At 40.0% G+C, this 15,822-nt stretch overlaps 1 protein-coding gene across 1 annotated transcript in view; it reads right to left on the bottom strand.

The window, feature by feature from the left end:
• Positions 1-11,448, bottom strand: part of ephb1 (EPH receptor B1) — a 419,430-nt gene extending 407,982 nt beyond the window's left edge. The window contains exon 1 of the mRNA XM_079818972.1: positions 11,226-11,448. Coding sequence (XP_079675098.1) covers positions 11,226-11,295 — 70 coding nt within the window. The 5' untranslated portion in view covers positions 11,296-11,448. The remainder of the gene's footprint in view (positions 1-11,225) is intronic.
• Positions 11,449-15,822: the final 4,374 nt, after the last annotated feature.

The following is a 15,822-nucleotide window of genomic DNA, read 5'->3' as shown; positions in this document are numbered from 1 at the left end:
AATGGAGCAGTAACAGACTCATATTCTGACTAGAATCTGAGTAAGACGACGTCAGGCTACACGAAGCTATCATTTGACTTCAGAATCTGACAATACTTTTATGATGTTTTATTGTTTTTTGTCATTTTTGGATGTTGACAGCGTCCACGCCCACGGCCATTCACTTTCACTGTACGACAAAGAACTGAACATTCCTCAAAAAAATCTCCTTTGTGTTTCACAGAACAAAGAAAGCCACACAATAGTGGGGGAAGAGTTTTTTTTTGGGTGAACTATCCCTTTAAGTAGGCCTGAAGCTTGGCCTTAACAACCTTTGGAAACATACCACAATAATCAATTCACCCTGCCACAATCTCTCCTCCGGACACACTGGGGAGGATCCCATATCTGCTGACGGGGCCACTTACCCAATGCGCCATTTGACCAGTCTCACACAGAGAAAGAGAAAGAGAAAAAAAAAATGGTGTTCTAGCTCTTTCTGCTGATTGCACTTACATATATTCGCTATGCCCCCAACCAGGTGACTTTTAAATCATCCGATAAAATGTTTTTTGGAGGATGGGGGTGGTATTGTGTGACGCAAAGCCATAAATCCAAATAGACAGCGCAGCACTTTCAGAGGGGACTGATTTTTATGGCTTTTTTAAACTCTAAACTCACGGTTCAGTGCGGCAGAGCTGCACTGCTTTCCAGCTGTTTATTATAGTTCTTTCGCCCAGCTTCTCAATGGATAACCTGATAATTGACACAAGATGATTATCATTAGATAACATTATCAAACCAAGTGGAATATTTTCTCATAACCAACTTCTTAGACATGTTTGCAGCTGGACCCAATGTGATTTTAGGGGACATTTGCCATTCATCTCAGTTCTAAATGTGCACAAACACATGCCCGTTTGGTTTTAACGAGGCCATTTCAGACCTCGTTTGCCAATCTAGTGATGCTGAAAAAGCCACAGAGCGTGAAGTGAGAAAGGAAAATCAGAACCCATAAAAGACATGAAACCAACAGGGCTTTGAGGTCTGCCGATCCCACCGTGATGCCACACACCAACACACAAACACACACCCCATCGACCATCTGGCTGCCGTGTCTGGAGAGTACAGAGATCTCGGAGGACCGAAGATGGTCTCGCTGAGCTGCATCACCCAGATGCCCTGAAGCAATTTATCAGGGTCCAAAACTGCAGCAGGGAGAGTGTGTGAGCACGGATACGTAGATCGAAACACCTGGATACTTCAATCTGATTTATGACAACCCAAACTACCCTGTTAGCTGGTCACCAGTATATGCTGTGTTTTGGATTCTGACGTCACCGCCAGGCTTCTTAACCAACTAAACTAATCTTTGATTCACCAGCTTCATAGTAATGCTGATACACAAGCTAAACTGACACTATAATAAAGCTGTAACGATAGCGTGGTCAAAATAATTCACAACAATGATGTTATCACAGTATCTAAAGTTTAAAAAAAAATAATTAATGCTTTTCATCTTTAACTTTGTTTTCACCTAAAATAAAGAAATAAATCTCACTAAAAAGTTGCATTATATGACTAATGTCAAGGTGCAATACCGCCACCTATGCTGGAGAGTCAACCAGAAAGCTACTGACACTTGATTATTTAAGATATTATCATGTAGTATTTACATAATATCAATATCTCAGATAGACATATGCACAGATAGACATGGGATTGGGGGTTTAATTATTAAATACCCTTTAAAATAACATTTCACAACTCCCAAAAGACATTTTCTAATTACAGGATCTTTCTTTTCACTACGTTTTTGTTTGTTGGTTTGTTTGTTTCTTTTGCCTTTTCTCTTTTGTCCCCCCTCCTCTTTCTTTCTTATCTTCCATCATATTGCTGTTTGTCTATAATGTTTTGTTGTTATCTCTCAATATGTGCATTTTGTACACTTTCTGTATGTATTGCATGAATTCATAAAAAATATAAAACATAATATCAATATCTCTATTTTATCAGTTATCATCGATACCAGTATTTTGCGACACACCTACACCAAACCAGCATTTACCAGTATCAAGCTCGGCTAAACTAGCAATAAACAGCATAAACTGAGAATTCATGTAGATTCAGGCTTGTTTAACTAGCAGAAAAAGCATAAACAAGCCTGAATCTACATGAATTCTCAGCTAAAATCATGTACCGCAAAACTTACTTGTGGTTCTGTGTTGGTTAATTAAGTCTATCCAACATGTAATTACCTAGATCAGCACTAACAAGTGTAATCCAACCAACATAACTTCTCATCTTAACTAGCAATAAACCACATAAACCAGCCTGAATCTACATAAATGATCAGCTAAAAACTTACAGAAAACATATTTTACCAGCACAGAACCATCACTATTCAACATGTAATTACCTAGATCAACACCAAACCAGTACTAACCAGTACAATCCGAACTTGGACCAACATGAATTCTTAGTTTAACTAGCAATAAACTGCATAAACCAGCCTGAACCTACATGAATTCTCAGCGAAAAGCATTACAGCTAAACTTACTGGTGGTTCTGTGTTGGTTAAATCTATCCAACATGGATCTACCTAGATCAACACCAAACCAGTACTAACCAATACAATCCAACTTGGACCAACATGAATTCTTAGTTTAACTAGCAATAAACTGCATAAACCAGCCTGAACCTACATGAATTCTCAGCTAAAAGCATTACAGCTAAACTTACTGGTGGTTCTGTGTTGGTTAAATCTATCCAACATGGATTTACCTAGATCAACACCAAACCAGTACTAACCAATACAATCCAACTTGGACCAACATGAATTCTTAGTTTAACTAGCAATAAACTGCATAAACCAGCCTGGACCTACATGAATTCTCAGCTAAAAGCATTACAGCTAAACTTACTGGTGGTTCTGTGTTGGTTAATTAAGTTTATCCAATTTACCTAGATCAACACCAAACCAGTACTAAAAAGTGTAATCCAACCTGGAACGACAGGAATTCTCGAGATAAACCAGCCTAATCAAATCTGGACCACTGTAAGGTGTCTGCACTAAACAGCATAAACCAACCTAAACCAAAATGAATATAGGCTAGCCATTTCAGCAGGGTGTGCAAACTAAGCAGTGTGCTTTAATCCTCCAAAAATCTACATTTTTAGACATTTCTTGGATAGTCACCTTACAGTGAACTCAACTGCCGGAGCTGTCAGCATCAGAAGAATTGCTCAATTTAAAAGTCAAATAACAGTCAACACAAATACACACACATAATGAAAAGCAAACAGCTGTATTTCATTTAAAAATCATCAGGTCAGCACATCCATAAAGCCATGGCGGCCCATTGACCCTCACATTAATATTTAATAGAGATTTCAGACAGTGCCTTCAGTCTTTTTGAGAAGAATTTCGACAAGAGTGAAAAGAAAACTCTTATCTCTTTCCATCATCTTTCAGAGCAAGCATTCATTTAGAGAGAGACGAGCGATCTCATTTGCAGGTGCATTAGTGCTTTTCGCTCGCTGCTCTCTGAGCCTCAGACGCTGCTGACAACGATATGGAAGATAGAGGAAACACGAAAACGTCCTTTAACCCCTCTGTGCACGAAGATGACTCAGTCTTTTAATGATCAAGAGGTTTATACTAAACCGTACAAGAACAACTTCTCTCCCCCTTAGCCTCTGTGCGTGTGTGTGTGTGTGTGTGTGTGTGTGTGTGTGTGTGTGTGTGTGTGTGTGTGTGTGTGTGTGTGTGTGTGTGTGTGTGTGTGTGTGTGTGTGTGTGTGTGTGTGTGTGTGTGTGTGTGTGTGTGTGTGTGTGTGTGTGTGTGTGTGTGCGGTTTTGCTGCTTTTTCTTCAACCACATGTCCATCTGAAATACTTGATTCTGATTGGTCAATGGCAGCATTCTGAAGTGAAATGTATTTGCATAACGACTACTAACTTGAATTGTGTCTATAATGAACCAAATCATCAATATTTCAAACAAATGAATGTGTTATTTTAGAAAGTAGCCGAGTAATAAGTGGGATATTATTACAGTCAGTGCACTCCATTGTAAAATAAGAGATAGATGGTGAAAAAGAACATGGTGGTCATCCTAAATCTCAGCCAGCATGGCACAGCGAGAGAGGGATAAGATGAATTTGCATGCCATGGACAAGTAGAAAAAAAGAGAAAGGGAAATAGGAAAAGTGTGGTCAGCATCTGTAGCTCATTATTCACATCAGCTGCAGTAATTTCCAACACACAGACCTGTCCACCCTTAAATAAATTATGGGCACATTGTGTGCATTTAGTCGACTGCATGATAGAGATTGATCGGAGAGAAAGCATGAATAAATCTTCGCACAGACAAAAAAAAACACAGATGAATGTCTGCATGTGTTGTAACTAGGGTTGTCAACTATTTCAATGCAATTAATCAGACTATCAAATTGAATGTAATTTTACACTATAATATAAAATGATAATTTAATTAAAAAATATTTTTCACAGACAGGGCTTAGATTAAGCCAGGATTAGGCCTGAGTTCAATTCAATTATGACATTTTAGTAGCTTTTATAAACATGCCTTTAAAAAACTTTACTGGTGTGCATCTTAAGACAAAACAATGGCTCTGACATATTTTAAGGGTGTGTTCACATTTGTAGTTCAGTTCACTTGGTTCATGTAGTCCGGACCCAAAAAAAAAAAAAAAAAACATTTAGACCTGGTCCGCTTAGCGTTCACAGTGGCATTTTAACACAGACACTAAAGATGATAGGTCTGCTTTTATTATATTTCGTGACGGAACTTTCCAAAACAATGCTGTGTGCTGGGCTAAATTGCTTGTTGTATGTGCATTTCGTATATGATGGCATTTTGACCAGCTGAGAACTCGTAAAAAGAGCTTATAAAATGTGAAAAGGAGTCAAATCAGCAGCAGGAATTCCATCATCACACACAAAAAGAAGATCTGCTGCGAGGAGACGATGTGTGTGTGTGTGTGTGTGTATGTATATATATATCATTTAAATATAATCGCAACTGAAAATGTATTTACTGACTAAAGCCCTATTTGGACGGTAATTGGTTCTTGTGGGGTCATAAGGTATTTTCAAAATTTACAGGGGCTAGTCAGTGATTTTATTTCCGTCCGAATCCAGAATGTCAGTGTTTTTCTTCCACCACCCGCATAAAAATCCCGGGCCGAATTACCTATTGTTTTTTGACAAACACCAAGGTCGTGTGGTAATTTAATTGCCGTCCGAATCCAAGTTTTCAAGAATATATCACTTCAAAATTCAGTGTTTATATCCTTTTTGACCACTGCAGAGCACCGTACCGTTGCGCTTCGCTGTAATTTGGATGCATTTTAAAGATCTAGACTTTTAGTACTGAAATGCTGACAAGTAGCTGTATATTTCAACAAGAGCAGTATATTTCATCACCGCTCAAAAAATAAAAAGAAGAAAAGCGCGTAAACATTTGAAATGGGCCGTCATTACGGCAGCAATTATACATATTAAAATAACCAAGCAGCATTATGCTTACCTAGGGTGACCATATTTTGATTACCGAAAACTAGTACACTCTGCCCGGCAATGAGATACTCAAATGATATTCGAAGTTTACTCAAAGATTCCTTATTCATTTCAATACCTTCTCTGTATGGATAGAAAATTGTTATATTAGGGCCAGGACAGGACTTGAAAACAGGACGTTTGGTCACCCTAGTTTACCTCATGTAAATAAGAGGCTGTATTAACTTATTTCCGCTCATTTCCATGTGGAAAATAAAACGACATCCTTTATTTTGAGATAAAATAGTAGAGTAAAAAATACAAAAGACACAAAACCATTTCAACGTGCGTCTATTCATCTTCCTATTTTTAAACAGATTTAAATAATTAAATAATAATTAGGATATTATTTTTCTATTATTAAATTAAATATGCATTTATTCTTATTATACCGAGCATATGACATTTTATTTACAGGATACAATCATGTTATTGGTGCACGAGAACAAAATTGCTCCTCCACCGTGATAAACCACCATCTGAATGCACGAGTTTTATCACTGAGATGGCATGCAAATGTATTATAAAATACTTCCACATGAGAAACAATTACCGTCCGAATAGGGCTTGTGATGTGATTTGAGGTCAGCTAAGTACAACACAGTACCCTCTCATGGTAGTACCATCTCCCTGCAGCGAGTGTGGATAAACACCACTGGGTTCCTTTGTCTCTGACAGAACAACAGTGTCGAGAGTTGGCTCAGGCTGAGGTGAAGTCATTTGATAAAAGAACTCTGACTGCAGCAGTAACGGAGGACAGAACGAGTGACTTCAGATAAGGCTTGTTTATTTGGGCCAGTGATGTGGGAACAAGGACTTCAGCGATGCACTTACTGACATGACCACACTCTCAGACCTCTTTAAATGGTGAGGGCTTGACCGGGGGTTGGTAGTGTGAGTATGTGTGTGTGTGTGTGTCTAAAGTGCTTTCTATAACGTATTTGATGTTTCCACAGAGAGAAAAAATGTCAACATGACAGCCCAATCGAACCTGCACTTAAAATCCGGACTGAGCACTTAAATCCTCCTAAAGGCACATGAACAGCAAACAGATATAAGAAAGCGCACTTGAGTAAAGATCGTCATGGCATTCTTCAGAAGGAAGCAGATTTTTATAACCATCATCAATTTCTAATCAACTCAACAGAAAATGTAAATGAAACTTGATGCTCCACACATAATCTATGAAAGTCAACCCAACGTACTATTGTAATGTGACGCATTTCTGAGCAAAACAGGATATAAATGTGAAATAAAGATTAGATTAAGAACTGATTGAATTGCACAAAAGTGAGCGTTTCGCATCAAAACTGAGCCAGTTTGAAAGTGACGGGTAAAAACGATAGAGGTGTTGAAATTAGTGCTTGACCATAATCGATTATAGCCTACTGACGTTTCTCTGACGTCATTCGTCGCATACACATTTCTCGCGCTAGCATAAAATGGCAGAGGGAGGTGAAATGCAAAAGCAAGTAATAAAAAAATGCACCCACTATTTTAACATTTACAGCGTGTGAGCGTGTGTGTGCGTGCATGCGCGAGCATGTGAGGATGCAACGCATCGTTGTGCATTGTGATATTGAATTGTTGACATGATACTTGCACTCAAATTGAATCCTGAGACCAGTATGGAGGCTTGTTTCCACCACAGAATAAAAAAAAGGTAATTGGGACTTTTTATCTTGAAATTCTGACTTGTGTGATATAAACTCGCAATTGCGAGTAACAAAGTCGCAATTCCGAGATATAAAGTCACAATTGTGAGTTATAAAGTCCACAAATCTAGCAATTCTGAGAAAAAAAAGCATTTGGTTGTAGCGCCGGTTGGTTGTAGCGCTATCCTATTGCCTGCAGAGGGAATTTGAAAGACAACCGTTTATCCCGCCCCTTGGATTGAGCCCTGCCAATGAGTTCCCAGACCCAACATCTTGATGTGGGTCTGGCTTGTCAGGCTAGTAGGGGTGTGCATATAATGTTGTCGTCTGCCTCCCGATGTTTGGAATTACTTAGATGAAAATTGAAAATGATCTTACAAAATGGAGTTACTTTTGATCAAATGAATGAATGAAACTCAGTTTGAGAAATCACATCAAATCCAAACACAAGTCGAATGAGGACAGCTGTCCATCACTGCATTCACGAGTGCAGGTAAGCACAGATGTTCACAGAGTGAGAGCGAGATAACGTATATGATGGCAAAATGATCTCGAGACAAATGCTTCCTTTAAGTTTTGTCGAGGGTTTAAGAACAGAAAACACAAAGTGCTGTTAGAAACTTCACTTAACACCGTTATCTTTGTGTCTCTGCAACGTCTGTCAGCGGGGAGTGTTTTCTCACCTGAGAACAATATCATCCACATGATATTATTGTTTTTCTCAACATGAAAATGTGAAAGAATATAAACACGATAACCATATTCTGACTCGAGTGTATATGTAACGTTACTAACTGGCGAGCTCTGCTTTATTAGCGTGTTTTCCGCTCGCGCTGCTTGAGCTTACACTCTAAAAAAAAGGCTCGTAATCATAGGGGAACCTTTTTTAGTGCTATATAGCACCAATTTTGGTGCTTCAGTGGTTCTTCAGCGGTTCTTCAGAGGTGCTATATAGCACCTTAGTCAAAGAACCGGTGAAGAACCTCTGAAGAACCGCTGAAGAACCACTGAAGCACCAAAATTGGTGCTATATAGCACTAAAAAAGGTTCCCCTATGATTACGAGCCAAGAACCATTTTTGGTGCAATATAGAACCTTTTTTTTTTTAGAGTGTATAACGCTTTTGTTCTTTAGGCCTATATTTTTGGTTTACACATTTGTTTAGAACTGAATGAAAACCTTAAGTTATAACGTAAGCTTGTTGTGTATATTACCTAATTGTGCAGAAATGGTGACAAAAAATCTTTATTTTCTCCAAATAACGTCATTTATATAAACAAATATTCGAATATTCGTTTTTTTATGAGCCCAAATATTCGAATACAATATTTTGGAAGAATGCCTATCCCTAAAAAGAAGTCAGGATTGCGTTATATAAAGTCAGGATTGTGAGATATAAACTTGAATAAGAAGTCGCAATTTTATTTTGTGGCGGAAAACAAGCATCCACGGACCAGTGACGATTCACACCCCTAAAAAACGAGTACTTGGTGATTTCTTTCAGTTTTCACATTCTGATAAAAGATTAAGAAGCAAGCAATGTGCACAGATGAATCATGAACAATAAAGACCAAAAAATCATGGGCTCAATCCAGAACAAACGTTACAAAGACTGTATACTACTTGGCTAACAGGATACTAATAAATTATAATCTTAAATGAAAAGAAAAAAAGCATCGTGTTTATTTATTCATGGTTATCGCCTTGTAACATTACCTGATTTATGCATTAGTAGTATTTCAAAATTGCAATTGCATGTCCGCATTCATAATTCATCACATTTATGGCGTTATTAGGCACTGCTGGAGAACTGCGCTCACTGACGCATGAAACATGTCAAAACGGAGTCACTTCACCTTCCACTAACCCAGATGGTCCCCCAGACCCTCATCTTCCTCTCTCTCTCTCTCACACACACACACACACACTCTCTTTTGCTTTTTGTCTCCCTCCCCCATCTCTTTCATCCGCTCTCTCGCCTTCCGAGGCGCACATGGCTTTGACACATTGTTTGTGGTCACCGGGCTGGTTTGGCAATTAGTAGCCATAATCTGATCTGACTGATATAGGCTCAAGGAGAGGCTAATACACACAAATCCACCACAGCAAACACACTTTAAACCACAAAGGCCAATTGCCTTTCAATTAGCCACTATAAGAAGAGATCACTAACCTCGTTCCCTCCATCTGCTGCCTTCAGACACACTTCAACCTGAACGTGCGAAGGGGGGACTCTCCTAAATGAATTTCAACAACACTTTTGTCTGTTCTGAATGTCTGAAAACTAAATCAGACACATTAGTGCTTGCGCAGACATCATTTAGTGCTGATTGTCTGTGCTAAATCAGAGAGCGTTTGGCTTGTGATGAAGAAAAAAGAAAAAAAAAGCATGTGCTTAGGCAAAGCGAGTTACCGAGCAGCAAAGTGTTGAAAATAAAACTGTGTGAACTGTGAACTAAACACAGAGTTATGCAATACCTGTACGAGTGTTTGCAGACAGGACAGGCAAACAGGTTGTGTGATGGATGGAATTGGAGAGGCAGTGGAAAAGGAAACAAATAGAGAATCCCTTCATGTTGGCTGTGTGTTCATTACTGATCTGGAGACCAATCTCACGACATACACACACACACACACACACACAGCATGCCGAACTGAACGTCTGATTTCTGGCGCGGCTGCAACAACCAGTCAACCACCATCTGTCAAATGCCAGACAAGGAGGGAATTTTTTTTTCCCTCTCTCTCTCTCTCTCTCTCTCTCTCTCTCTCATTTTTGCTGTGTTTCGGCTTGATTTTTCGGAATAAATTATTGACGTGACCAGAATACAGCACAATACTGGTCTTCATCTGTGGTTTGTATTCACAGAATTGAAATGTTCCTGAACCCATCCAATGCGGGTTTGTCAATTAAATAGATAATTCTCTTTTTTAGGTGAACTATATCGTTATTTGTTCACCCTCGTGTAAGTCCAAACCTGTTTAGCTTCAGTGGAACACAAAAGGAGACGTTAGGCAGAGTGAAAGTCACCATCCACTTTCATTGTATGGAAGAAAGATGCAATGGAAGTGCATGGTGACTGAGGCTGTCAGTCTCATCTGACATCTAACATTCTTCTCATCTCCTTTTGTGTTCCATAGAAGAAAGCAAGTCATACCGATTCTTGACGATGTAAACAAAGAGCAAACAGAATATTCTGGGTGAGCCATCCTGAATGTGTGGTTACTTACAATCTTGTTTCTTGCTCTCTTTTTTTTTTTTAAAGAGTAAAGTGTATTATAAAAAGTCAGTTAATTTTACCAGCCCAAAATCACAATAAATCAAATGATACCACCAGTCAGTTTCCAAAAATATTCCTTTTTTTCCCCTTCAGGAAAACAATAAAAATTAACATTAAAATGGCATGTCTAAGCCTTTCAGATCACAGTGCACCTTCAGAGCATCTTCAGTAGACATCGTAAGGTTACCAAGTATCCTTTACCCACACATAAATGCTGTTATTATGTAGCTGGTAAACCATTTTGAACCAGCAGCAAACCGGCTAGTCATAACAGCTTAAGGTGAGCAAGATGGTTTCCCTGGTCCCGACTCCTGACTGGACATTAGCGAGTCCAAGATGGTCATGAACTGGTTTTTAGCTGGTCCAGCAACAGCTTCACATCAGCTTAAGGAATAATAATTTCCTGGCTGAACATACAATGACCTACTGTGTTCTTTACCAGAGTTACCATGTTAAAATCCAGCAGGGTTTAAGTAAATGAATCCAATCAGTCCTCTCATTCATTCCGCAACATTCAGCACCACGACCATCCCGCGTCTGTGGAACCGCCACAGAAACTCCTTCTCAACTCCGGTGGATGCCATAAAGATCTTTTTCCATACTCAACTTAGTCCTCGCGAATATATTCCACCTCTACGAGACATTTACCTGTCAAACCTGAAGCGCGCAGCGCGCGTAACACACTCCACGGAGCGCGTGAAAAAAGGACAAACATCCACATATTTACCTTCCATCGCGAAAACGGCCGTTACAGCACACAAAGTCGTTATTAATCCCACAGTCATGGTAAAAGGCATTGGCCGCTGCCGCGGTGTCCCCTTGAATTTGGAAAACCGGACGGCGTGGCGCGCGCGTAAAATCCGTCACTTGTCACGAAGGGTGATATTCCAGCGAGCGAGCGGCGTGGAGTCACATCGCAGGCAGTAGTAAAAGAGTGAGTGGATGCTGCCACGGACGAGGAGCTCAGAGATGAGAGCTTGGGAGAGACTGACCCCCCCGAAAACCCCTTTAAAACGTATGGGCCAATCAGACACTGCGAGCCGAAAACCACCAACCAATCGCAGACATTCTCTCCTTGCAGCATGCATTGTTATTCAAAACAAAAACTTTTCAGCGATTCTCTATAAGGTGAAATACGTCTTCGGTTGGAAGGGAAATAGCGAACTCAGGTGGCCACAAACGGAACTTCATATTTTATATTCAAAGCTCACGCCGATGAAAATCACTTCTCTCATGTGCTTTTTTTATTTTGTTGTCATTTGGTGCCACCGAAATCGCAAATGATTAAATTAGATGCTTCTCTAAATCAGCCGTTGAGTATTATACAAGACAATGTTGTTTTTTTGACAACAATCTTTTGCATGAAACCGAGTAGGTGACTAACATAAAACATTTTTGAAGCAATAAAGCAATAATATAAATGTATATGTTTTATATATAACAGTAATAATACTAAATTTAATAAATAACTTGTACATCAGGGCCGTAACCACCATAGACATTGAAGGGGACAAGTCACCCCCTAAAATGAGAAAATGTCAAATTGTCCCCCCAATATTTGATATTCTTGATGCTGCTCTGCTGTAGCCTATTCCATCACCCACCGCTCTGCTTGTTATTAGGATGACAACAAATGTTAAAAGTTACATTTTAGGCTGGTTTGCCAGCAGCATTCGTCAACGTCCAAATGACTGAGGTGGCCAATCAAATCAAGCTTTACTGTTCACAGAAGACGAGTGAGAATTCTAGCATGACGGCGCTTCAGTAAGTTTAGCAGTGGCAAGATATAAGTAGCTAAATATTTAATATTTGACAACTGTTAACAAAAGAACTTTTGAAAATATGCATTATTATCATTTACATGATTCACGTAATTCTTAACTTTGACAAAACGTTTTGCGTTGTTGACATAGACATACAAATAAGAGTGAATGTGTATAATTAAAAAAAAAATATTATTTGGGAAAAAAAGTTTAAATTGATTACCTAATAGACCTCCCACACGCAAACAACAACAACTCTGGTTTTGCTACCATGAGTTTTATGTTAAGTTTTATAAATCCACACCGATAACTATGTTACTGTAATGGACATTATAACAAAATTAAAAGTGATCACAAACTTATTCATTTTTACTGATCATAATTCATGGCTACATTTAGAGCAAGAATAAAACATGTTTCCTGGAACATAATTCATGTCTAAACAGGTGAAGAGTATTTGTCTAAAGACAGATTTGGCCCTGGTTTGCGCCTCTTCTCTTATGATGACTGATGGTTTTAGAATAAGCGTTTGACATGAAACTTTATAAAAATGACATGGTCTGGGGTTGCTCTTGCAACAGGTCTGTCAGGACGAATAAATCAAATTCCTTGTCTCTCTAATCATCTGGGTACGCTGTGATAGTAAATGATTGGAAAGCAATAGAAGTAGTAGGCCTGACATAAAACACAACGTCTTTCATCATCCTGCAAGACTCAAGCCCAATGGTAGACGGCAATTACGACTGAAGTAATCTGCAAAGTGAAAGTGGCGTTCAAGTAGCCGGACGATTGGAAGAGAGATAGAGAGCGAGTCAGAGAGACCATACGGTTGATACATTTAAGGGGAGGTACAAGTGAACATGCTCTCGCCTTTCCTTCAAGCCTCAAGGGATTAAAAGAAATGTTGAAACATAAAAAACAAGATTGTGACCACCTATTTAAGCTTAAAATATTTATAATATAAATATAATTGTAGTATATTTGCATATTATGTAACAAAATGTCCATAGTATCAAAATGAGGAAGACCCAAAAGATTCTTCTTCTTTTTTTTCAAGTATATAAATGAAGACACTCTCAGTGCTTGAGAACAGCGGTACCCCAGCAGTAAATGGATGGATGGATGGATGGATGGATGGATGGATGGATGGATGGATGGTAGATAGACGACAGACGGATGGACAGACAGACGATGGATGGATGGATAGGTGGATGGATGGATGGTAGATAGACGACATATGGATTGATGGACGGACGGACTGACGGACGATGGATGGATGGATGGATGGTAGATGGACGGACAGACGGACGATGGATGGATGAATGGATGGATGGTAGATAGATGACAGACGGATGGACGGACGGACAGACAGACGAACGATGGATGGATGGATGGTAGATAGACGACAGACGGACGGACAGATGGATAATGGATGATGGATAGATGGTTGATAGACGACAGACGGATGGACAGACGGACGATGGATGGATAGGTGGAGGGATGGATGGATGGTAGATAGATGACATACGGATGGATGGATGGACGGACGGACAGACGGACGATGGATGGATGGATGGTAGATAGACGACAGACAGATGGACGGACAGACGGACGATGGATGGATGGATGGTAGATAGACGAGAGACAGATGGACGGACAGACGGACGATGGATGGATGGATGGATGGTAGATAGATGACAGACGGATGGACGGACGGACAGACAGATGAACGATGGATGGATAGGTGGATGGATTGATGGCTGGTAGATAGACGACAGACGGATGGACGGACGGACAGACGGACAATGGATGATGGATGGATGGTAGATAGACGACAGCCGGAAGGACGGACGGACGGACGATGGATGGATAGGTGAATGGATGGATGGTAGATAGACGACATACGGATGAATGGACGGATGGACAGACGGACGATGGATGGATGGATGGATGGATGGATGGATGGATGGATGGATGGTAGATAGACGACAGACGGATGGACGGACAGAAGGACGATGGATGGATGGATGGTAGATAGATGACAGACGGATGGACGGACGGACAGACAGACGAACGATGGATGGATGGATGGCTGGATGGATGGATGGATGGATGGATGGTAGATAGACGACAGACGGATGGACCGACGGACAGAAAGACGAACGAACGATGGATGGATAGGTGGAAGGATGGATGGTAGATAGACAACAGACGGATGGACGGACGGACAGACAGACAATGGATGGATGGATGGATGGATGGATGGATGGATGGTAGATTGACAGACAGATAGATAGACAGACAGACAGACAGACAGACAGATAGATAGATAGATAGATAGATAGATAGATAGATAGATAGATAGATAGATAGATAGATAGATAGATAGATAGATAGATAGATAGATAGATAGATAGATAGATAGATAGATAGTCTTGTGAAGTCAGTGCTTGAGAACAGATGGATCAAAGCAAAACCAAGACTACAACCAAGCTAATACACTCCTGACATGTATGTCGCCTAACCAGTCACCAGCTACCCTTTACCTGGGTCCTTCTGAAAGCAAGTATATGCTTTCTTTATGAACCATGTCTCCTTAATTAACATTGTGAAATGTTTTGGTGTTAATTGGAGCTCTATTCATTAGCACACGGAGCTTAATAAGCAGAGGATGTAAATGAGTTCGAGCTGGCTGTGCACAGTGGGCCACTGCTGGGGAACCGCTGTTCTCAAGCACTGACTTCCCTAGACTACGAGCGAGACAAAAACCAAACCGACCTGTCAGGTGAGCACCACACACACACACACACACACACACACACACACACACACACACACACACACACACACACACACACACACACACACACACACACAGTCACACACACACAAATGTTTGCATCTCTAGGTTTGTGAGATGTACGCAGCCAAACGGGGTGTGCATGTGGCTTTCCCAGTGCCAGCAGAGTTGTTCTGAGAATTGCGTGTGCATGCTGAAGCCGTCATTATCTTCATAAGGGCAGGAGGAAGACATTTGCATTCAAATTGGACTCTAATTGCCCTGCAAAGTCAGGGACATTTTATAATCATATTTATGCAAACAGCACACGTCACAGTGTCTACTCTCTCTCACTCCGTTCCCTTGGATTCAATTTATGTAACACACTGCTTACACGATTTTAGCAGTATGCAAATGTTCATCTGCATGCATTAGCATGGAACCACCCCTACATTTGTTGATGGAGCGGTGAAAACATTATGGAATACTGTATCCCACAATCCAATGTATTCGACCTGACCTACCTTTACAGTGTTACAAATGAACCAGAACTATGATTTCAACATGTCTTTTTTGACCTACTTGATGAGACTGCCGAAAGTTCATACATTTGATACAATATCGGGTAAGAGGTTGCACATAGTTAGGTCATGTGACAGGATACTAATCATTATATAGTGTGTTATTTTTTCAGAGGGGAAAATTGGATGAGAAAATAATTGACAGAAAGAAGCATACCTTGACCGACATGTGACATTATTATTATTATATCAATAATCATG

The sequence above is a fragment of the Gobio gobio genome (genome assembly GCF_949357685.1).
Source record: "Gobio gobio genome assembly, chromosome: 6".
Classification (NCBI taxonomy): domain Eukaryota; kingdom Metazoa; phylum Chordata; class Actinopteri; order Cypriniformes; family Gobionidae; genus Gobio; species Gobio gobio.
The sequence above is the reverse complement of the archived record's forward strand: the minus strand, read 5'-3'. Positions and strand labels throughout refer to the sequence as shown.